Genomic DNA, 25630 nt, shown 5'->3' with positions numbered 1-25630 from the left:
AAATTCAATGGGCATATTACGGATGTATCTTGGGACACCTGAGTCCTGACACAGCTGTTTATTTAATTTTTATATTCTGAATGATTTCCTTTCTCTTTTGAGTACAAAACAAGCAGGCCTTGTCAGGTATTTTTTAGATTCAATTGTTTATGAAAACAAATGTTATATTTTTATTACAGATTTCCAACATTAATTTATATTTACTTACATTTTCAGTCAAATGAAAAGATAATTCCAAGGAAAAAAACAAACTATTTGAATGACTTGAAAAAATGTTTATATCATTTTTATATCACACTTAATTATTTGCATTGTATTCATTGATCTATTTCCAACAAGGCCAATATAAAACATGCATTTTGCTAAAACTTTTTGTCATATCTGATGACGTCACTAATGATCAAATTATCTATACCAATAAATTTTGTGTACACTAACTTCTGCTTTACTATAAATAGATGCATATTTGTGCGTCATCAGGTTGGTTAACGCAAATAAAATCTGTTTTAAAAAAAATGAAAAGGTATAATTAGGTATGTTAACAAATTAACAACGTTTTAAATTACAAAAAAATGTCATGTATTATTTTAGATAATATTTTTCTTTTTCTTATCAAGTCAAATGCATATTTTTAATGTAAAAAAAATGAGAAAAAGATGACAACTGCCTGTGAAAATTTTGAGAAAAACCTTCTACAAGTTGGTTAAGACAAGAATTTAAATCACCCCTTGATGCAAATGTAATGTTCTGGTTTGGTTAATGCAAGCTTAATAGTAACATTATGGATTGTACCAAATGATAACAGTCAAGGTAACACAGGAAAGAAATTTTATAGAAAAAAAAATTGAAAGTTGTAAATAATCTATAAACAGGATTATTCAAATCCCTACCTAATAAATTAAGTAGCATCATTGTTTTGGTAAATTATTGATGCGTACATGTACATAAATATATTGCTAGGAATTTTGTGTTCAATTCAAATTCAGTTTAATAGCTAGAAATTTGAATTTTGTGGAAGATATGTGTATGTATACCAAAGATGTGTCTATTTTAAGGATTTTGTTTTATAGAATATTTCATCAATATCCAGGTTGTTGAAATTAGCTTATTTTTGAAACAGCATTTTCAGATTTTGGAAAATATTCACAATTGTACAGGTCAGGTTGTTGAATTATTAGCTCACCTGGCCCGAAGGGCCAAGTGAGCTTTTCTCATCACTTGGCGTCAGTCGTCCGTCGTCCGGCGTCGTCCGTCGTCGTCCGGCGTCGTCCGTCGTCGTCCGTCGTCGGCGTTAACTTTTTACATTTTGAACTTCTTCTAGAGAACCACTGAATGGAATGAAACCAAACATGGCATGAATGTTCCTTATGAGGTGCTGACCAAGTGTTGTTACTTTGTAGCCGATCCATCATCCAAGATGGCCGCCAGCGGGGGACTTAGTTTAACATAGGACCCTATGGGAAATGCATACAAATGACTTCTTTTAGAGAACCACTGAATGGAATGAAACCAAACATGGCATGAATGTTCCTTATGAGGTGCTGACCAAGTGTTGTTACTTTGTAGCCGATCCATCATCCAAGATGGCCGCCAGCGTGGGACTTAGTTTAACATAGGACCCTATGGGAAATGCATACAAATGACTTCTTTTAGAGAACCACTGAATGGAATAAAACCAAACATGGCATGAATGTTCCTTATGAGGTGCTGACCAAGTGTTGCTACTTTGTAGCCGATCCATCATCCAAGATGGCCGCCAGCGGGGGACTTAGTTTAACATAGGACCCTATGGGAAATGCATACAAATGACTTCTTTTAGAGAACCACTGAATGGAATGAAACCAAACATGGCATGAATGTTCCTTATGAGGTGCTGACCAAGTGTTGTTACTTTGTAGCCGATCCATCATCCAAGATGGCCGCCAGCGGGGGACTTAGTTTAACATAGGACCCTATGGGAAATGCATACAAATGACTTCTTTTAGAGAACCACTGAATGGAATGAAACCAAACATGGCATGAATGTTCCTTATGAGGTGCTGACCAAGTGTTGTTACTTTGTAGCCGATCCATCATCCAAGATGGCCGCCAGCGGGGGACTTAGTTTAACATAGGACCCTATGGGAAATGCATACAAATGACTTCTTTTAGAGAACCACTGAATGGAATAAAACCAAACATGGCATAAATGTTCCTTATGAGGTGCTGACCATGTGTTGTTACTTTGTAGCCTATCCATCATCCAAGATGGCCACCATCGGGGAACTTAGTTTAACATAGGACCCTATGGGAAATACATACAAATGTCTTCTTTTAGAGAACCACTGAATGGAATGAAACCAAACATGGCATGAATGTTCCTTATGAGGTGCTGACCAAGTGTTGTTACTTTGTAGCCGATCCATCATCCAAGATGGCCGCCAGCGGGGGACTTAGTTTAACATAGGACCCTATGGGAAATACATAAAAATGTCTTCTTTTAGAGAACCACTGAATGGAATGGAACCAAACATAGCATGAATGTTCCTTATGAGATGCTGACCAAGTGTTGTTACTTTGCAGTCAGTCCATCATCCAAAATGGCCGCCAGCAGGGGACTTAGTTTAACATAGGACCCTATGGGAAATACATACAAATGTCTTCTTTTAGAGAACCACTGAATGGAATGAAACCAAACATGGCATGAATGTCCCTTATGAGGTTCTGACCAAGTGTTGTTACTTTGTAGCCGATCCATCATCCAAGATGGCCGACAGCAGGGGACTTAGTTTAACATAGGACCCTATGGGAAATACATACAAATGTCTTCTTTTAGAGAACCACTGAATGGAATGAAACCAAACATGGCATGAATGTTCCTTATGAGGTGCTGACCAAGTGTTGTTACTTTGCAGTCGGTCCATCATCCAAGATGGCCGACAGCAGGGGACTTAGTTTAACAAAGGACCTATGGGAAATACATACAAATGTCTTCTTTTAGCGAACCACTGAATGGAATGAAACCAAACATGGCATGAATGTTCCTTATGAGGTGCTGACCAAGTGTTGTTACTTTGTAGCCGATCCATCATCCAAGATGGCCGCCAGCGTGGGACTTAGTTTAACATAGGACCCTATGGGAAATGCATACAAATGACTTCTTTTAGAGAACCACTGAATGGAATGAAACCAAACATGGCATGAATGTTCCTTATGAGGTGCTGACCAAGTGTTGCTACTTTGTAGCCGATCCATCATCCAAGATGGCCGCCAGCGGGGGACTTAGTTTAACATAGGACCCTATGGGAAATGCATACAAATGACTTCTTTTAGAGAACCACTGAATGGAATGAAACCAAACATGGCATGAATGTTCCTTATGAGGTGCTGACCAAGTGTTGTTACTTTGTAGCCGATCCATCATCCAAGATGGCCGCCAGCGGGGGACTTAGTTTAACATAGGACCCTATGGGAAATGCATACAAATGACTTCTTTTAGAGAACCACTGAATGGAATGAAACCAAACATGGCATGAATGTTCCTTATGAGGTGCTGACCAAGTGTTGTTACTTTGTAGCCGATCCATCATCCAAGATGGCCGCCAGCAGGGGACTTAGTTTAACATAGGACCCTATGGGAAATGCATACAAATGACTTCTTTTAGAGAACCACTGAATGGAATAAAACCAAACATGGCATAAATGTTCCTTATGAGGTGCTGACCATGTGTTGTTACTTTGTAGCCTATCCATCATCCAAGATGGCCACCATCGGGGAACTTAGTTTAACATAGGACCCTATGGGAAATACATACAAATGTCATCTTTTAGAGAACCACTGAATGGAATGAAACCAAACATGGCATGAATGTTCCTTATGAGTTGCTGACCAAGTGTTGTTACTTTGTAGCCGATCCATCATCCAAGATGGCCGCCAGCGGGGGACTTAGTTTAACATAGGACCCTATGGGAAATACATAAAAATGTCTTCTTTTAGAGAACCACTGAATGGAATGGAACCAAACATAGCATGAATGTTCCTTATGAGATGCTGACCAAGTGTTGTTACTTTGCAGTCAGTCCATCATCCAAAATGGCCGCCAGCAGGGGACTTAGTTTAACATAGGACCCTATGGGAAATACATACAAATGTCTTCTTTTAGAGAACCACTGAATGGAATGAAACCAAACATGGCATGAATGTCCCTTATGAGGTTCTGACCAAGTGTTGTTACTTTGTAGTCGATCCATCATCCAAGATGGCCGACAGCAGGGGACTTAGTTTAACATAGGACCCTATGGGAAATACATACAAATGTCTTCTTTTAGAGAACCACTGAATGGAATGAAACCAAACATGGCATGAATGTTCCTTATGAGGTGCTGACCAAGTGTTGTTACTTTGCAGTCGGTCCATCATCCAAGATGGCCGACAGCAGGGGACTTAGTTTAACAAAGGACCTATGGGAAATACATACAAATGTCTTCTTTTAGGGAACCACTGAATGGAATGAAACCAAACATGGCATGAATGTTCCTTATGAGGTGCTGACCAAGTGTTGTTACTTTGTAGCCGATCCATCATCCAAGATGGCCGCCAGCGTGGGACTTAGTTTAACATAGGACCCTATGGGAAATGCATACAAATGACTTCTTTTAGAGAACCACTGAATGGAATGAAACCAAACATGGCATGAATGTTCCTTATGAGGTGCTGACCAAGTGTTGCTACTTTGTAGCCGATCCATCATCCAAGATGGCCGCCAGCGGGGGACTTAGTTTAACATAGGACCCTATGGGAAATGCATACAAATGACTTCTTTTAGAGAACCACTGAATGGAATGAAACCAAACATGGCATGAATGTTCCTTATGAGGTGCTGACCAAGTGTTGTTACTTTGTAGCCGATCCATCATCCAAGATGGCCGCCAGCGGGGGACTTAGTTTAACATAGGACCCTATGGGAAATGCATACAAATGACTTCTTTTAGAGAACCACTGAATGGAATGAAACCAAACATGGCATGAATGTTCCTTATGAGGTGCTGACCAAGTGTTGTTACTTTGTAGCCGATCCATCATCCAAGATGGCCGCCAGCGGGGGACTTAGTTTAACATAGGACCCTATGGGAAATGCATACAAATGACTTCTTTTAGAGAACCACTGAATGGAATAAAACCAAACATGGCATAAATGTTCCTTATGAGGTGCTGACCATGTGTTGTTACTTTGTAGCCGATCCATCATCCAAGATGGCCACCATCGGGGAACTTAGTTTAACATAGGACCCTATGGGAAATACATACAAATGTCTTCTTTTAGAGAACCACTGAATGGAATGAAACCAAACATGGCATGAATGTTCCTTATGAGGTGCTGACCAAGTGTTGTTACTTTGTAGCCGATCCATCATCCAAGATGGCCGCCAGCGGGGGACTTAGTTTAACATAGGACCCTATGGGAAATACATAAAAATGTCTTCTTTTAGAGAACCACTGAATGGAATAGAACCAAACATGGCATGAATGTTCCTTATGAGATGCTGACCAAGTGTTGTTACTTTGCAGTCAGTCCATCATCCAAAATGGCCGCCAGCAGGGGACTTAGTTTAACATAGGACCCTATGGGAAATACATACAAATGTCTTCTTTTAGAGAACCACTGAATGGAATGAAACCAAACATGGCATGAATGTCCCTTATGAGGTTCTGACCAAGTGTTGTTACTTTGTAGCCGATCCATCATCCAAGATGGCCGACAGCAGGGGACTTAGTTTAACATAGGACCCTATGGGAAATACATACAAATGTCTTCTTTTAGAGAACCACTGAATGGAATGAAACCAAACATGGCATGAATGTTCCTTATGAGGTGCTGACCAAGTGTTGTTACTTTGCAGTCGGTCCATCATCCAAGATGGCCGACAGCAGGGGACTTAGTTTAACAAAGGACCTATGGGAAATACATACAAATGTCTTCTTTTAGCGAACCACTGAATGGAATGAAACCAAACATGGCATGAATGTTCCTTATGAGGTACTGACCAAGTGTTGTTACTTTGCAGTCGGTCCATCATCCAAGATGGCCGACAGCAGGGGACTTAGTTTAACAAAGGACCTATGGGAAATACATACAAATGTCATCTTTTAGAGAACCACTGAATGGAATGAAACCAAAAATGGCATGAATCTTCCTTATGAGATGCTGACCAAGTGTTGTTACTTTGTAGCCGATCCATCATTCAAGATGGCCGACAGCGGGGGACTTAGTTTAACATAGGACCCTACGGGAAATACATACAATTGTCTTCTTTTAGAGAACCACTGAATGGAATTGAACCAAACATGGCATGAATGTTCCTGATGAGTTGCTGACCAAGTGTTGTTACTTTGCAGTTGATCCATCATCCAAGATGGCCGCTAGGGGGGTGTGGGGGGGCTTAGTTTAACAGGACCCTATGGGAAAATCATACAAATGTCTTCTTTTAGAGTACCACTGAATGGAATGAAACCAAACATGGCATGAATGTTCCTTATGAAGTGCTGACCAAGTGTTGCTACTTTGTTGCCGATTTACTGTTCAAGATGGCCACCAGGATATTTTATTAAATAACGGGACCAATATTAATCAAAATTTGGCCTCAATCATTATTTGGGTATCTGTTATGATTTTTATCTATCTTTACATGATTTCTAAAACCAAAGTAGAGTCAGGTGAGCGACACAGGCTCTTGAGAGCCTCTAGTTTTTCTATTTTTTTCTTATTTTGGAGGGGGCGGGGGGTTGAGGTAGGAGGGAATTTTGTATAAATGACACATATAGTGGATCTGTCCTACTCTGCCTGCAGTTTTAAGCTATAACTGTTAACTATATCATTCACTTGACATCAGTAATCCTCAACTTTTTCACATTTTTACTTTTTTTTTAACACTACTTTGCTGATTGTAAAGAAATTTTGTAGATAAGATGTATGAAAGGAAGCTTACAAATAATTAAGAAGAAATTCGTTCATAAGATGCTTTTTGCTCATTTTAGCATTGGTAGGCATTTTATTTATTGATATCTTCATACCTAGTGGTCGGTCTAGTACAAAGCAGGGTTAATACTCATATTACATTAACATGTTCTCGTCCTGAATATGCAAATCAATCTGCCGCTGGACATTAAGCAGCCATCCTTGATGATGATCATCATCATACCTAGTGTTATCCTTCCCATGTTAAAGTGAACATAGAGCATGGTGTGATGAAATAATTTCAATTTCAATAGGAAAATTCAGAACTTTTGAACTTCAAAGATGACCTATACCACATGTTAGAAAGGCACCCATTTTGATTTGATGAAGCACTAACGAAATCAAGACAACCAACTGTTTCACAATAGTAAAAAGAAATGAAACTAGAAAACTTAGAATAATTTGAATTAATTTTCTAGCGAGCAACACTAACAATAATGTCAATCTTGATCTTCAATGTTACTCAAAATATAATTGATGTTGAAATTTTAAAGAGTAGTTTAAAGGAGTCACAGAAACCTGCAGGTTTGGTATTCTTGGTATTAAACTTATTCCTGCAGGTTTGGTATTCTTGGTGATGAACTTATTATATATTTTTTTTCTCAAACTGCCTGGGCCAATATCAGTCAAGATTTTAATGGAAGGAATTCTATGGACCATTTTGTTGGCAGAAGTGGATTTTGTTAAATAATCTAGAGTTCTCTAAATATACTACCAAAATTTACCCAAAGGAACTTACTTTAAATAAATCTAACATAATAAACAGCAGTACTTGTCCTTTTCTAGATTTAGACATTTCAGTTTCTAAAGGGAAACTCCTATTAAAATTTTCGATTTTTCACTCCCTATTGTTAATTTTCCTTTTTTAGACGGCGATGTTCCTTTGGCTCCATCATACGGTGTTTATATATCCCAACTCGTTTGTAATGCCCGTGTGTGTAGTGATGTCATAGATTTTAACAAATGTAATCAATGCATCACTGGTAAATTATTAAGTCAGGGATTTCGGTACCATAAATTACTTAAAACTTTTACTAAATTCTTTCATAGATACAAAGATTTGATTAGTAAATTTGGCTGTACCCGTAAAAAACTTATTAAAAACGGTATTTCACATCCTAAATTTTACGGTAATATTGTACTAAAAGCACGGAAATCACTATGTGATCCGTGTAAACTCATTGAACCTTTAAACAAACTTATTAGTAAAGGTTATCTTATTAATGTTGTAATAAGATCTTTGAATATTGTTTACATTGGCACAAATATCAATTTTGTCATCAACAAATTAAAACATAACTAAATTTGTATTCTTTTCGAATGGTTTTTACGGGACTTATTATGGTATACCGTTGTCCGTCTGTCTGTCTGTCTGTCCGTCTGTCCGTCTGTCTGTCCGTCATCAACATGTCGGACATTAACTCAAAAACGCTTTAACCAATTTGAATAAAACTTTGGTGAATTGTTTATATCTATTGACGTGAGCTCCCTTTCGTTTTTTATAAATTTTAGATTTTACTTTTCCGAGTTATAGGGTTTTATTCATTAAAAAAAGTGGGATTTTCCAGTTTTCGGACAATAACTCAAGAATGCTTTCACCAACTTGCAAGAAATTGTGGTGAATTGTTTATATCTATTGACATGAGCTACCTTTCGATTTTTATATATTTTAGATTTTACGTTTCTGAGTTACAGGGTTTTATTCATAAAAAAAGGGGGATTTTCCAGTTTTCAGACACAAAATCAAAAATGCTTTCAGCAGTTCTTATGAAACTTTGATGAATTGTTTATATCTATTGATGTAAGCTCCGTTTAGAATTTTATAAATTTAACATTTTACATTTCTGGTTATGGGGTTTTATTCATTAAAAAAAGGGGGATTTTCCAGTTTTTCAGACAATAACTCAAAAATGCTATCAGCAATTCTCATGAAACTTTGGTGAATTGTTTATATCTATTGATGTAAGCTCCCATTAGAATTTTATAACTTTTACATTTTACATTTCTGAGTTATGGGGTTTTATTCATTAAAAAAAAGGGGATTTTCCAGTTTTCGGACAATAACTCAAAAATGCTGTCAGCAATTCTCATGAAACTTTGGTGAATTGTTTATATCTATTGATGTAAGCTCCCTTTACACTTTTATAAATTTCTAATATGACATTGAGAATTAATTGAACTTAAATTGTTTATAGTCTGACAACAGATTTACTAAGTATCGCGCAACATCACAGTGTATTGCACAACAGCAAGAAATCTGTAATGGAATATGAATTCAATTCATATTACCAATTTCAAGTTCTTTGATAACATTTATTCAGAAACCTATAATATGTCAAATATTTAATACAATCCAAATTCAGACCTGTATCAAGCTTGAATATTGTGTCCATTTTTGCCCCAACTGTTCAGGGTTGGACCTCTGCGGGCGTATCCAGCTGCGCTCAGCGAAGCAGTTTATTTGGGATGTATGAATACACATCCACTTTAATTTTCTATATAGAGATTGCTTTATCTATATATAGCATTATACATATTTATTATAAGGTTAATCCAAACTATCCTACTGCCTGTCAATACTTTTATTTAGTCATTGCACAAGTCATGTCTTCTTTGACTGTCCATGGCGTTAAAACACTTTTTATGCCCCCGAATATCAGAATGGGTGCCAAATCCATCATCTAAATACGTAAGAATTTGTTTACCCTCACCTCTTCATTTTTTAATTAGTGGCCTGGTAACTTTAGTAAATATATAACAGGCAGAACTTAATTCAAAAGGGAGAACGAGAAATTTAAAAGTGGAGGGGGCATTAAGTTTTACCCTTGTCCGTCTGTACGTCTGTCCGTCCGTATGTCCTAAAGTTGGTTTCCGTTCTCTAACTTTAGTTTGCCTCAATTAAATGTTATGAAACTTATACACAATGCTTATCACCACTAAATACAGATCAAGTTTGAATTTTGGTGGCGTCACTTTTACCGTTCTGGAGTAATGCTCCTTTACAAATGGAAAAATTGCTAAATTTTTGTTTCCATTCTCTACCTTAAGTTTGCCTCAACCAAATGTTATGAAACTTATACACAATGCTTATTACTACAATATACAGATCATGTTTGAATTTTGGTGCCGTCACTTTTACTGTTCTAGAGTTATGCCATTTACAAATGGAAAAATTGTTAAATTTAAAAAAAAAAAATTCTAAATATCATGTCATTTTTAAAATTGGAGTTATCTTCTTTTGTCCATGATTATAGTTGAATCAACTACAATCAATGCTTTATACAATGCAATTTTTAATTTTGCCTTCCACTGATAAAACACAGATCAAGTTGAATTTGGGTAGTGTCACTTTAACCATTATTGAGTTATGCCCATTTATAAATCGAAAGATTGCAAAATTTTTAGTTTTCATTCTGTAACTTAAGTTTGCCCCAACCAAACATTATGAAATATATACACAATATTCATTACCTCAAAACTAAGATAATGTACAATTTTTTTGTTTCCGTTCTCTAACTTTAGTTTGCCTCAACCAAATGTTAGGAAACTTAAACACAATGCTTATTACTACATAATACAGATTAAGTACGAAATTTGGTGGCGTCACTTTTACCATTCTTGAGTTATGTCTCTTTATAAACATAAAAATTGCTGAATTTTTCGTTTCCGTTCTCTAACTTTAGTTTGTCTCAACCAAATGTTATAAAACTTATACACAACCGTTCTAGAGTTATGCGTGTTTACAAATAGAAAAATTGCTGAATTTTTAGTTTCTGTTCTCTACTTAAGTTAGCCTCAACCAAATGTTATGAGACTTATACACAATGCTTATTACCACAAAACTCAGATCATGTTCAAATTTGGGTAGCGTCACTTTTACGGTTCTTCAGTTATGTCCCTTTATAACATTATGATATGCAAGCCGGAGCATCATCTGTGTCCACATGTGGACACAATCCACATTTTTTTATTTAATATTGTATTTATATTGTGTCATAGATCAAATTTATTCGTTCAGTGTATGTTTACTTGTTTTTGTTAATATGTCTTTTTGATTGAGTTAAGCCATTTCAATTGATATTTTATAGTGTGTCTTTCTATGTTGTAATGTTACACTACTTTTTCAGATTAGGGTGAAGATTGGCGCCTGTTAAAACATTTAAACTCGCTGCATTTGTTTGCACCTGTCTTAAGTCAGGAACCTGTTGTTCAGTGGTTGTCATTTGTTGATGTGGTTCTTAAGTTTTTCTCATTTTTCGTTTTTTATATAGATTAGATCGTTGGTTTTCTGTTTGAATTGTTTTACACTAGTCATTTTGGGGCCCTTTATAGCTTGCTGTTCGGTGTGAGCCAAGGCTCTGTGTTGAAGGCCGTACTTTGACCTATAATTGTTTACTTTTTAAACATTGTGACTTGGATGGAGAGTTGTCTCATTGGCACTCATACCACATCTTCTTATTTCTATTAAAGTATGTTATATGTTATAAAAAGATGTTTTACATATTTTAGGCCATCCCAGGGTTTACTATATGATCATAATAGTTGAAATCTTGATATCAAGATGCCATATGGTATTGGCTATTGCCTCTTTAACAATCATCATATCTGAATCCCTATTACAGAAATGTTGCAGTGAAGTGTTTGTTGAAGCATTACTAGTACCTGCTATTAACTGTGGAGAATGGCCTAAATTGGTAGACCAAATAGTAATGACAGACCCTTCTCTTGAAAGATGGAATCTTTACCTAAAATCTACCTGTAAATATTTATTGAAACAGAAGTTACACTACATTCTGTATGAGTTCCAGTTAGTTATGAAGGTATGTTCAACCAATAACTTTATTATGTTTACATATTTGTCAGCACCACTTATAGTTTTAAGATAACAACTTCGAGTTTATTTTTAGCATTGTACTACAACTGTTCAATCAACTTATTTAAATAATTTTAAATTTTTGCAATGTTATTGTTATTGCAAAAATTTGGAAAATTTTGCAAATATTAAAATCACATTTGATACTTTGACAGCATTATTTGTATGCAACATTTCTTAAAATCACAATAATAGATTTGGCATTTTTGTCTATTGTTCAAATAATAAATGCATGCAAAAAATTCTGAAATTACAGTATTGAATTGTAAACTGATACTAGAAAATAATAAATACAGTACTGTTTGGTTTGCCTCTTTGAAGTTCAAGAGAACTGTTTGAGAATGTGTTCACATCCACATTTATTCCACTGTTTAAACATATTGATAGTTTAATCAATATTTGATTGGTTGAGACTATCCCACGTGTCATTGAACAAATCTTCATATTCGATTCTGAGGATCATATTCCCCTCTGAAATGTTGGGATTACTTCGTACGACGTTACGCGCGGTTAATGTACATAACGTTTTGAACTTCTTATTCTTCTTAAAATAGCGATAGCAAAAATCATTATCATGTTCAAATTTATTTTAGACGATAAAACAAAAAGACTTATAATTAAATTTTGATCCTTACTGTTTATCAATGGGTATGTCGTGTTTAGTTTGACTTACAAAAACAAGCAGATAAGAAAAAAAATGTATGCAAAATAATATTTAATGTATTGATAGTAAACAAAGCATAGGCAGTGGAATAAAACATTCATTTCCCTTTGCCTCGGGAGATATGAAGATTTGCTCACCCTCGAAAAATCATATTTCCCTCGAGCAGAGCCCTCGTGAAATATGAATATTCTTGGGTGAACAAATCTTCATATCTCCCTCCGGCACGGGAAATAAGTTTATAGTATTGCCATAACCAGTTCTCAGAATCTAATTGATGTTTCCTTATAATTTGCTGTGCAGATATGATTTCTTTTCTAAGGTTGGCTTTGAGGTTGCATTAGAAGGAGGGTTTTTATACAACTGCATAATTTAGCAGCCATATAATGTTATGGCATTGTCTTTGTATGCATTGTAGTAGTCATCCAAAGACATTTGGTTTCCAGACAATAACTTGAGTATGAATGTATGGATCTCTATGAAATTGTACCACAAGGTTCCATACCACAAAAGAAGATTGGGATTGATTTTGGGGGTTATTGTCCTAACTGTTTAGGAATTAGGGGCTAAAAACAAGCTTTTTCTTGTTCCAGTACAATAACTTGTGTATAAGTCAATGGATCTCTATGAAATTGTACTACAAGGTTCCATACCTAAAAAGGAAGGTTGGGATTGATTTTGGGAGTTATGGCCTATGCTGTTTAGGAATTAAGGGCCAAAAACAATACTTTTCTAATATTTTGTATAAATTACTTATTTCTTGACTAATTTCAATGGGGTTAAATTCAAAGTTTTAAATTTTTGAGGTTTTAACTGTGTATTTAGATTTTGGATTTTGGGCCCTGTTTTCAAATTGGTCCACATTAAGGTCCAAAGAGTCCAAAATTAAACTTCAATAGTTAGATTTAAAAAAAAAATGAATATTTATGGTTCTTTGATATGCTGAATCTAACTGTGTATTTAAATTTTTGATTTTATGCTTGGCTTTCAAAGTGGTCAAAAGGGTCCAAAATTAAACTTTATTTGATTTTCTCAAAATTTGAATTCTTAGGGTCTTTGATATGCTGAATCTAAATATTTAGATTTTGGATATTTGACCATAACAGGTAAATGTCCAATTTCAAATTTTTAGTTTTTAGACAACATTCCTTTTGTCAGAAACCTATGCTGTGTCAAATATTTAATCACAATCCAAATTCAGATCTGTATCAAGCTTGAATGTTGTTTCTATACTTACCCCAACTATTCAGGGTTTGACCTCTGCGGTCATATCAAGCTTTGCCCTGCTGAGCATTTTATTGGTTAGTCTATGCCTTATCTGTTTTTTTAGCTGTTGGGTTGATGTTTCATTGATGTTTAATTTTAAAACTCACATTCTTTATTCATATTAGTGATTGAGTCAAAACTTTTCAATGAAACAGACAATTTAAAGGTTACTCATATGTCAGTCAGTATAAGTTGAAATAAGCTTGTTGCTGGAAACTGTCATCAAATTAGAAAAAAGTGTGTTTATATTCACAATATATTTTTAGGATTTTGTAAGAGCAGCCATGACCTGTATCACATGTTTCTATCAGAGGGGAGCTGAAAGTTACCTTGACCTTGCAGAAAGGATATCATTCCTGTATAAAGCTCATAATCATCTTCAGTCATACATGGATCCATCACAGTGGGGAAGTGTCAGTCGACCTCTACCTCAATTTCCTAAGTCAGGGTCAAGGGAAAGGTCAAATGAATCCAACACTGACTCAGGTGTACTCATCCAGACAGAGGAACAAGTGGGCAAGTAAGTTAACAAAAGAGGCTTAAAGAAAAGATGCATACAGGAATCAAATTTATTCACACTAGCCCAGACATGTATTTTATCAAAATTACCCTCTTACAAGTGGGAGGACATTTCATGGTAATTTCATTGGCTGAATTGTGCTACAGGAATTAATTATAATTATGAAGTCAGTTGTCATTAAAAACAAAATTAGTCAGTTAAAAACAACTGCTTATATATGTACTTTTCAAAAATATTGATTTCAGACATCTGAAAATGATCAGTATCCAGATAGAAGTGACAAAGTTTTTACATCATTGTCTGAAGAACACAGATTCTAATGCTGCAGCTGTTGCCACTATGTATATAGCTAATTCAAAATCTTCAACATTACCCACCATGTTTGGCACTAATAAAACAAGGACAGACCTTGTCAACATGGTAAGAGTTATTTATCGAAGATAAGAATTCAATTATGAGAGCAGGGGCTCTTTTCACAAAAAATCTGACGACAAAAATTAATCGTAAGTTAAATTTTAATGTTCATGACTTTTTTTACTGTCAGATTTGTTTTGGAAATTGATCGCTGATCTTTGTGTGGTGTAAGAGTTGTCTTTTTATGACCTAATCTAGGTTTCTAAATGTTAATTGTAAATTGTAAATGAGATTAAATGTAACTTTTGATTAAATACAGTACCTAGTCTTTATCTTAATAGCGGAAGTGGAATTTCAGACAAAATTATATGTTCTGCTAAGAAAGAAATTTTGTTAAAGAACTGAAGCTTCCATATGAAATTAAAGCTATCATACAAGTTGAAATATGCTGATTTGAGTAGGATAGCATGGGAAGCAAAAGTAACAGGCAGGGGTGATAAAAACATTTACTCTAGGTCATGTCTTGTATTACCCTTTAATTTGACCCCAAGAACTTTTGGTATCTTTAACCATTCGACTAATGTTTTTGTGGTTATGGTTATTAAAATAATGATATTTCTGTAGGGAGCATTGTAAAAGAATTTTTGTGAATAGAAATCTGTATCTGGAAGTAAGAGGTTTAATATAAATAGTTTTGGTATTTTTTATTTTTCAGAGGCTCAATTTTACTGACTCTTTAAGCAGCATTCATGCAGCTTCCATGCATAACTTATTTTCTATTTTTCAATAAAAGAATTTTACTTTAATTATAGAAAAGCTATTAAAACACCTTGAGTTTCATGTATGATGTAACACATGTAAAAGCATTGTTTCCGTGGTCATGTGTTTGATATCCCGGTAGTATAATATTTTACCAATTTACAAATCAAAAAGTAATGAATTAAACCATTAGCAATAAGCTTGATAGTTATAGATATAATTTGATACAACAAACAGATATCAGTTTCTTAACAATAGAAAAATGTACTTTACAGATCCTGTTGAGTGGCAATGACATACCTCCTGCTTTTGAGCTTGGGTTCAGAATTATAAAGGTACAAACATAGTGGTAATTTAAGAACCTTTAAGAAATATTGTATGTATGGTATATCAACACATGAAATAACATATAATAGTTTGTATATCAGGTTTATTTGGTATATAAACATGTAAAACAACAATGCATATACAAGTATTATACATATACACATAAATCAACCATGTATATACAAAAATTATATATAAACACATTAAACAGCCATGCATAAACAAGTATTATATATAGGCACATAAAACAACCATGCATATACAAGTAGCATATATAAAAACATAAAACAACCATGCATATACAAGTCTTACAAATAAAAACATAAAACAACCATGTATATACAAGTCTAATATATAAAAACATAAAACAACAATGCATATACAAGTCTTACATATAAAAACATAAAACAACCATGCATATACAAGTCTTATATATAAAAACATAAAATAACCATGTATATACAAGTATTGCATGTAAACACATATAAAAACAACCATGCATATACAGGTATTGCATGTAAACACATATAAAAACAACCATGCATATACAGGTATTATATATAAACAATAAAACAACCATGCATATACAAGTATTTTATATATAAACAATAAAACAACCATGCATAAAAAAGTAATATATATAAAAACATAAAACAACCATGAATATACAAGTATTATATATAATAAAAGAACAGCGTTCCAATGTCCCCCGCGTTGCACATATATTATCTATCCAAGGGCAATAAACTAAAAAAGCTACTTTTGTTTTGTTCTTTAAAACTTTTTATAAATATCTTAACGAAACGAGGAGTTCAGAGGAAATTAAAAATAATTGATCAGCAGTGATTATCGAACTCATCCAAGACATTGCTAATATAAACCTGTGATATAAGTTTCATAATAATCTGGCAAGAATTGAACAAATGAGAGTGCTAACGATGCAATTTTCCATATAATTAATGTTTCCAAGAGCATAACTCTTTTGAAAATAAATGATCGACACGATTTTGGAACCCGTCCAAGACATTGCTGATATAAACCTATGATACAAGTTTCATAAAAATCTGGCAAGAATTGTACATGTGAGAGCACTAACAAGACTGGACAGACAGACAGACGCCTGGTATTTATATGTCCCCCGCTACGCATTGCGTGGGGGACAAAAACATAAAACAACCATGCATATGCAAGTAACATATGTACACATAAAAAATGAACCATGCATATATAAGTATCATATATAAACACATAAATTAACATTATATGCAAGGTATATCAATGCATTACACAAGATTGTGTTTATAAGATATCAACATCAACACATGTTATAAAATTGTTTATATGTATATCAACAGACAAGGGAATTTTTAACAACTCATGAAATATCATTGTTTATCCAGCAATCCGCCATCTATTGTACAAATAAAAGGTTCACAAATAAATGTTTGCTTTATGTGTGCTTGTACAAATAAAGTCTCTTGTTTTTATGTTGAGCAAGCAGTAATGTGAATATTTCTTTTTGCGTAACAGTTCATTTTGTGGTCCTCTTCAAAGTCCAGGTTTAAACTATGTCAATTTCTTTGAAAAATCAGAGACAACTATTTGGATTTAATCAACTAAAGCTTCAAGTGCCGGATGTAAATTGCAGGATAAAAACAATATCTGTACATTGTCAGAAATATAAAACTTATTTGTACTCGCACCTGTTTCAAATAAATTACAAATAAATTTTATATTTCCTGACAATGCACATATATTGTATATATATTTTAACAAACAAACAACACAGTGATTACTTTACAATACATCAAGCATGAGCTAGTATTGTTTGTATAACATTAGATAAAATTGTATGTACATGATATAACATTATATAAAATTGAGAATGGAAATTGGGAATGTGTCAAAGAGACAACAACCCGACCAAAGAGCAGAAAACAGCCCTAGCCACCAATGGGTTTTCAACACAGCGAGAAAATCTTGCATCCAGAGGCGGGCTTCAGCTGGCCCCTAAACAAAAATGTGTACTAGTTCAATGAAAATGGACGTCACACTAAACTCCAAAACATATAAATGAAATAAATTTAAAAACATTCAAGACTAACAAAGGCCAGAGGCTCCTGACTTGGGACAGGCGCAAAAATGCGGCGGGGTTAAACATGTTTTGTGAGATCTCAACCCTCCCCCTATACCTCTAGCCAATGTAGAATAAACAAACACACAGCAATACGCACAGTAAAAAAAGTTTAAAAGAAGTCTGAGTCCTATGTCAGAATATGTAACAAAAGAAACTAAGCAAAATGACAATCTGTATTACTAAATGAATAGAGTTGAAATTGGGTGTTGTGTTTTCTTCTTTCACATAAAATCCACGTATATTGTTTTATACCACAAAGGTGAAATGACCAGCTTAGTTTATTATGTGCTCATTTCAAGATCTTTTGGGGGTTAAAATCGGAAAAAAGCCAGTTCGGATCGACCTTCCTTCACAACGTTCGGCTCTGAAATTTACGTGCCATCATCATTTCCGTCATTGCACGTCTGCCCGGCAAAATTAAAGTTTATTTCGTAGCAGATACAGTAAATATTGACCTTACACTGAAACACTTTGTGATACACATTCCCTTGACGCTCTCAGCAATTTAACAACAGATTTTTACACATCAAGAGCTTTTCCTTCTGTGGAACCGCATCAATTCAACATGAAAAGGGTGGGGGATTACTTCAGTTTTTGGTTAAAAATTGGTACCGAAGTGCGGCTGGAATGTGACCTACCCCCACTCATATATTAATGCATAAAATTTTCAGCCCACTCATATATGGGGTGGTTCTGAGCACGAAAAACCCTGAAATCAGATGCGGATTGACCTTACACTGAAACACTTTGTGATACACATTCCCTTGACGCAATTTAACAACAGATTTTTACACGTCAAGAGCTTTTCCTTCCGGTGAACCGCATCAATTCTACATGAAAAGGGTGGGGGTTTACTTCAGTTTTCGGTTAAAAATGGGTACCGAAGCGCAGCTGGAATGTGACCCACCCCCATTCATATATTAATGCATAAAATTAATATCGCCTTACACCAAAACTATATATCTTCAAATTATGAACCAAAGTATATTTTGCGTGTATTTTCTAGTGATACATAAATTAACAAAGGACTACTAGCAACTAGGACTATGTATGCTTATTGTGTTTTTTTTTTTGCTGTGCATTAACTGATTTTGTGTCATGGATGGATACCCCATATCTTTTGTTTTTCTATTATGGTATATTATCTCAGTAAGATGGATGATATACAAACATGAAAACCCTCAGTATATTTTATATTTAATATATCAACAAATGACATAACATTTAGGGGGTCGTAGAGGGGGATACACCCCTTTTGATTGGAAAATATATCACTATTTAGCATAAAATTGTCCAAAAAGATTTGTTTGCCACAACCCACTCTGCAATATATATATATATATCGTTTTTTGGAATTTCACACCTTTAGAAATCCTGGATCCACCCCTGACCATATATTATTTATTGACGCACTAAATCATGCATATGTATACATGTGTATTTATTCAGAGGTACAGAGATCTTTCAAATCAGAAAAATATCCTGATAGTGTAGGCAGAACTTATTTTCCACTACCATGCAAATGCCATTATTACACAGTCAGACTTTTATTGGTTTAACTGCCAGTTCGTTACTGAATAAGATTTCAATTATAAAATAAGAATTAAAAGTCTAAGAACATCTATTACATGTAATAAATAACAGAAAACACCTATCATTACTAACGAAATTATTCATGATCAATTAATTTGCCATATTGAGCTGTGTTTTATTTAGGAATGTCAACTTGGGGGACAGGTTATTTATACACATACTGCTAGAGAGATGGCTAAACATCAGAGATATGATCACATCAGACAGTTACTCGATTGCCTGGTGAAGGTAGGAATGGGAGAAGATGACATGATTGATGAAATGATTGGAGCTTGTATACTTGTGGTTGCTGATAATCCAAATGAGGTACATTTAGGAAATATGTTTTGGTGGATTTAGTTATGTTATATGTACATACAGCTTACATGAGAGTTTCTTTAAATTTAGAAGAATTTTATTTATTAACTTTATAACAGCTATTAATCCTTGGAAGATTTCTTAAAAAATACAATCTTCCCCACTGTTGTCATACATCAGTTTCTTGGCTTTTTATGCCCCCACCGTTCTCCAACTTTAGTTTGCCTCAACTAAATGTTATGAAACTTATGCACAATGCTTATTACCACAAAACTCAGATCAAGTACAAATTTAATTAGAGTCACTTTTACTGTTCTTGAGTTATGTACCTTTATAACATTATAGCAAGCAGGGGCATCATCATATGTGTCCAACGGACACATTCCCCATTTTATTTTTTACATAAATTAGGCCATTAGTTCTCTTGTTTGAATTGTTTTACATTTGTCATTTCGGGGCCTTTTATAGCTGACTATGTGGTGACCTATAGTTATTAATTTCTGTGTCATTTGGTCTCTTGTGTAGAGTTGTCTCATTGGCAATTATACCACATTTTCTTTTGTAAGACAGAAGCTGTTTGCAAATATACATCATATTTGTACTTATGTTCAGAGTATTTTTATTACCAGTGTTGCTAGGAATTCCCATGTATTAATTTATTAAACTTAGTCATTTCTGTCATTGATTCATGATTGCTATAGAGGGTACTGAGTTTGTGTCGTCTGTAACACCATCTATTTTTTTTTCCTACAATATAGTCTCAGACTTTTTACAGTAAGCATACACAGACTGAAATGTACACCTATTTTGGACAGAATTGAATTGATTGTTCGCAGATTCCCTGTTTATTAAACTTATTCATTTTTTGTCATTGAATGCTATAAAGGGAACCTAGTTTGTGTTGTCTGTAAAGCCATCAGATATCCTTTGTTATTCAATCTTTGCATTTGGATTTTTTTATGCCCCCACCGTGGCGGAGGAGGAATTAAGTTTTACCCTTATCCGTCAGTACTTCGGTCCGTACGTCCCGAAATTACTTTCCGTTCTCTAACTTTAGTTTGCCTCAACCAAATGTTATGAAACTTATACACAATGCTTATTACCACAAAACTCAGATCAAATATGAATTTGGGTAGCCTCACTTTTGTCGTTCTTGAGTTATGTCCTTTTATAATGTAATATGCAAGTGGGGGCATCATCTGTGTCCCATGGACACATTCTCCATTTATTTACAAAGAAAATTTTGCTATAAATTGTTAATTTTTATATACTGTAAACCAACTAATTTTCAAGAGAGATTTATTTTCGCGAGTAGAAAAATAACGCGAATATAAATCGTCGCGAATATGTAAAAGTTAGATCTCTCCTTATTTAAAAAACATCAAATAAATTTGAAAATCACGAAATGAAATCACTGCAAAGTGGTCTAGAAAGGGCAAAATGCAAAAAAAATTTGGGATACAGTACTAACTTAAAATGGAAATGTCATTGTTAATAATTGTTGGGAAGAAAAAAGATATTAGATTTACATTTTTATTATATTATACTTTGTTGCATTTTGTCACTTTGTACAGATTAACTATAGTATTCTTGTTTTTTCAGGCAAAAGAAGCAGAAAATTTAATTAAACTTTTGAGGAAAGATTCACACAAGGTAATTTATGTGTGTTGTATCTAAATTTTTTAAACAATGTGAATATTACTATACTATTCTGATGGAAAATGAAGCAGCTGTAACATTAAAATTGAAACATGTTATGAGCATTATTTCTTGAAACCTTTAAATTTCATCCTAATTAAGATATGCTGTCAAAAAACAGTGAATTATTTCATGAGTTATATAATTTGATATTGTTTTACATATTTAGAACATTGTATTTATTACTTTTTATATCATGTTCATTTTGTTTAAATATTAAATGGAATCGATTAAATTGAAGAAATACTTTTTTAAATCAGTTGGCTTTAAACGATATGTTCATTTGAATCGGTTGCAATTTGTTAAGTTATTTATATTACAAAAATGTACCTCGCATTTATAACAATCCTTAATCAAATAGATCTTGACTAATGAATTGATCTTTTCATTATATAAACAAGAAAGAACTGTTGTAATTATTAAGGGTCTGGATGGGAGTTTACAGAATAGACAATAATGGTCTAAAAATATAAAGAATAGAGAGTAATGGATAAAAAAATAAAGAATAGAGAATGATGGGCTAAAATATAAAGAATAGAGAAAAATGGATCAAAAACATAAAGGATAGAGAATAATGAGGTGCTAAAATAAAAAGAATAGAGAATAATAGCAAAAGTTATAAAGAATAAAGAAAAATGGCAAAAAAATTAAAGAATACACAAATGAATGACCCCCATCCATACCCTCATTAATGGGATTTGATCTTTGATTGATATGAACAAGCTCTTCAAACATGTTTTTCTGCCTGGAACATCATTTAAATTATTTATTTTTCATTGTTTATCATCTTATCATTTCAGATCAATGCTTATATTCTGTGTGGTAAATTGAGGTCAGCTTACTTAATGGCAGTGAAAGCAGAGAGAATAGAGGATGTTCAGAGAATAGCAGGAGCTGCTCAGAGGATGGGACAAACTGCTGTCAAAAATATATGTAATAAATGGCTAGAACAAAAGAAAAACACATGACCAGGTTGACAGATGTTTTACATTGTTTACCTGTATTCATGGTTATTTTATACCAATGTTAGAGTTTTTATAGAATACTTGACATCACTATAAAACAACAAGTTAGATGCACAGATATTCAGAGTCTAAGACTTAGGACACTGGATAGTATTCAAAATAAACTTGAATTAAATACAGTTAGATGATATTGATTATTATGTATAAATGATTATGGCATAATTTCTAATTAATTTATGCAATATATTACGACAGAAACCATTCATTTGTTTTTCAACTTAATTACAATTGACAAGTTCTATGTAGATTGTTACAGATGCTTTTTGAAAAATTGATAGCAGTTCAAATTAAAACTGTTCAAGTGAAACAACATAATATTGGTTAATCTACAGATTTATCTGATTTCAACCTTAGCAGTGTTCTTTTCAATTATAGTCATTTCTTAAAATGCTTTTTTTTATTGTACGATTAAAATTTACAAATGGAAAGAAAAGTTGTGAACAGATGTATGACTTTTGTTGTAAGATTTTCCATATTCAAGCTTGAATTTGAGTGTCTTTAATAACCAAATCAGTTAAAATCTTTAACGTAAACTAATTGAATCGACTGAAGTAGATGCTTGAGTGTTTAAAAAATGTCAAAAATCTTTTATCAGACTATTCAAATTTTAGGCCGAAATAACCTCTGATCTTCTCCTTTATATAGTCCAGATAATTTGACAAATATTAGACTTTTAGTGGAAAAATTAAATCTAAGGTTTTCATTATTTTATGAATAATTCTTTGTAAAATAATATCGATTAAGCCATTCATTATATATCAGTGTATACTTTCTGTAGAATTTAACCTTAATTATCTTTCATGAAATAAGGCACTTTTAAGCTCATGCAGCTAAATATTCAGTAATTTTACTATGACAATATTGCTTCAATAACCTTTTAATTTAGTATTTAAATGCATTACATTGTGTTAATATTGTAAGAAAGATACAGGTATTTGTTAGATAGTATAAAAATGTTAAGATATGTTTGTTGATTTTATATACAGTACCAATTGTTAATATTACACCAAAAACTAGTGATATGTTTGTTAATTGTATATACAGTAGTCAATATTACACCAAAAACAGGGCTTTCAGAATTGACATGATTCACTACAAAAGTTAGTGCTTATATCTGTTATAATAAACAAAGTCTATGTATGATTTAAAGATTATTATTATACCAAATCAGGTTTGAGATGCTTTTCAGCTAGTTTTTATTTTGTGAAGAAAAAATTCTGCAAAATGATAAATTAAAGTTTTATGTTGAATACTGAAAAGGATAGTTGAACAATTAACACATCCATCAAGAGGATAAAGATATAGACAAAATAATACTGTGTGCATGGTAATCATATCACAGCCTTTTGTTTTGTTTTGTTTTTCTCTTTATATAGCTATCTAATAAAATAATGCCAGAATTTGGACATTTTGTTATTTCATTCAATCTTTCTTTTGTTGTTGTTTTTTTTTTTTTTTGTATTTTTATACTCTCATAACTGAGAAACCAGGAATAATTTTCTTCTTTTTTTTTTTGTCTATTTCATGCTTCAATAAATATAACAGCTGTTTTAATTTTTTGCCTTTCCTGCAAATACAAAGCTTATTTTTATTATGTAGTTGTGAAATTAAGAGTTGCAGATCAAGTTTGAGTTTTTGTTTGGTTAGACAAACCTTTGATATTATTCACGGATTTAGGATCTAAAGGATTATGGGTATTTCATTATATTTCATTGTTCATACACCAATATATAAGTTATGCCATTAGTATGATATACAGTGTTAAGGATGTTTTAAACCAAGAACAATGTCTTAGTGTATGCATTTGAATATATTATCGAGAATGTGTTAAATATATTCAGAAACAGTGAATTACCACCTTTGGAATTGAAATAATCCTATTTGCTAAGTTCTAGTGCATGTTATGCAGCAGCTACTAGATTCAAGATAAAACTAATCACTAAATGATAAAGTGTCTAGTGACTTAAGTGTCAACATTTTTTTTCCTTTTTTAAGAATTTCTTCCTAAAAGTAATAATGATTATAAAATCAAAATTGTTATGTAAAATATAACATAATGAAAAAGTATCTTTACAATTTTCTATATGAGTGCAAATGAAAATGATGTGAAAGTATTCCAATTTTTATTTATATGTTAAATGGTGCTGTAGCATTAATGTAATGTATAAATATTATTATTAATAATTAATTAAATAAATACTTATCTAAGTACAGCTGTATTTGTTTTAAACCACTGTAGCTTTTTTACAAGAATCTTACCACTACATATGATTTAGTCTTGTATTGAATTTATTGAAGAATTTAAAAGTTTAGTTGTCTGCCTTGAGTCCTGGGGTTTAAATTATTGTTATCATCTATTTGAAAAAGAGATATGGTGTATTAATTCATGATACAAAACCCCTACATGCACTTCAAAAAACCAAGACAAAGAAACAACACTTTTATAGCTGTTCTTCATCTCAAAGTGACAGTCAGGCCAGGTCTTCAACCCAGAGCAAAAACTACACTTACCTACATGTTAAAAATGGTCCTTAGCACCAGTTTGAGTAGGATTCTTTGCCAATGATACATCTGAGCATTGAAGAACACAGAATTATATTATACTGGGGTGAAATATCTTGACTAATCCTGCAATTTGATTGGTTACCTTGACAGGTTATATGAGCCCATATACCCTGTGAACAAAAACGAGCCGACCGTGCGAGGGCTGTATAGCCAGTCAAGGTCGTTAAAATCTTCCATCATCATCAACAAAAACGAAGATTAATATGGTAATGAATGTTGAAATCAGGGCACACCAGTATAATATATTATTCAGGCTTCATAGGGGATATGAGGTCATATTCCCTGTAAGTGCCCTATGCTCTTCGCCTGACAGCTCAGGAGATATAAAACACTGACAGGGAATATGAGCCCATATCCCTTGTGAAGATCCTGATTAACATATAGTGTGTAGAATATGACTATTTTAGTACATTTACCTGTCTCATTGTGATGACATGAATGTATTTATTAAAGTTGAGCATACACGTGTTTTCTATTATGTAAACAATCACACGTGATTGTGTGTCCGCATAGTGGTCATCTATTGGTGTTTATATTGGATAAACAGGTTTGTGTTTTAA

At 33.4% G+C, this 25630-nt stretch overlaps 1 protein-coding gene and 1 long non-coding RNA gene across 3 annotated transcripts in view; both read left to right on the top strand.

The window, feature by feature from the left end:
* Positions 1-24718, top strand: part of LOC127698597 (zinc finger FYVE domain-containing protein 26-like) — a 78887-nt gene extending 54169 nt beyond the window's left edge. For both annotated transcript variants that reach the window (XM_052202125.1, XM_052202124.1), the window contains 7 exons: positions 11618-11815; positions 14062-14315; positions 14561-14735; positions 15704-15763; positions 19609-19791; positions 21385-21435; positions 22281-24718. In XM_052202125.1, the coding sequence (XP_052058085.1) occupies positions 11618-11815; positions 14062-14315; positions 14561-14735; positions 15704-15763; positions 19609-19791; positions 21385-21435; positions 22281-22448 (1089 nt within the window). In that variant the 3' untranslated portion in view covers positions 22449-24718. The remainder of the gene's footprint in view (positions 1-11617; positions 11816-14061; positions 14316-14560; positions 14736-15703; positions 15764-19608; positions 19792-21384; positions 21436-22280) is intronic.
* On the top strand, positions 1238-6100 carry LOC127698628 (uncharacterized). Its single transcript, XR_007980911.1, has 3 exons — positions 1238-2036; positions 2535-5022; positions 5687-6100. It is a non-coding gene; the product is annotated as an uncharacterized LOC127698628 (long non-coding RNA).
* Positions 24719-25630: the final 912 nt, after the last annotated feature.

The sequence above is a fragment of the Mytilus californianus genome, unplaced genomic scaffold (genome assembly GCF_021869535.1).
Source record: "Mytilus californianus isolate M0D057914Y unplaced genomic scaffold, xbMytCali1.0.p SCAF_4, whole genome shotgun sequence".
Classification (NCBI taxonomy): domain Eukaryota; kingdom Metazoa; phylum Mollusca; class Bivalvia; order Mytilida; family Mytilidae; genus Mytilus; species Mytilus californianus.
This window is presented reverse-complemented; position numbering and strand designations above follow the sequence as displayed.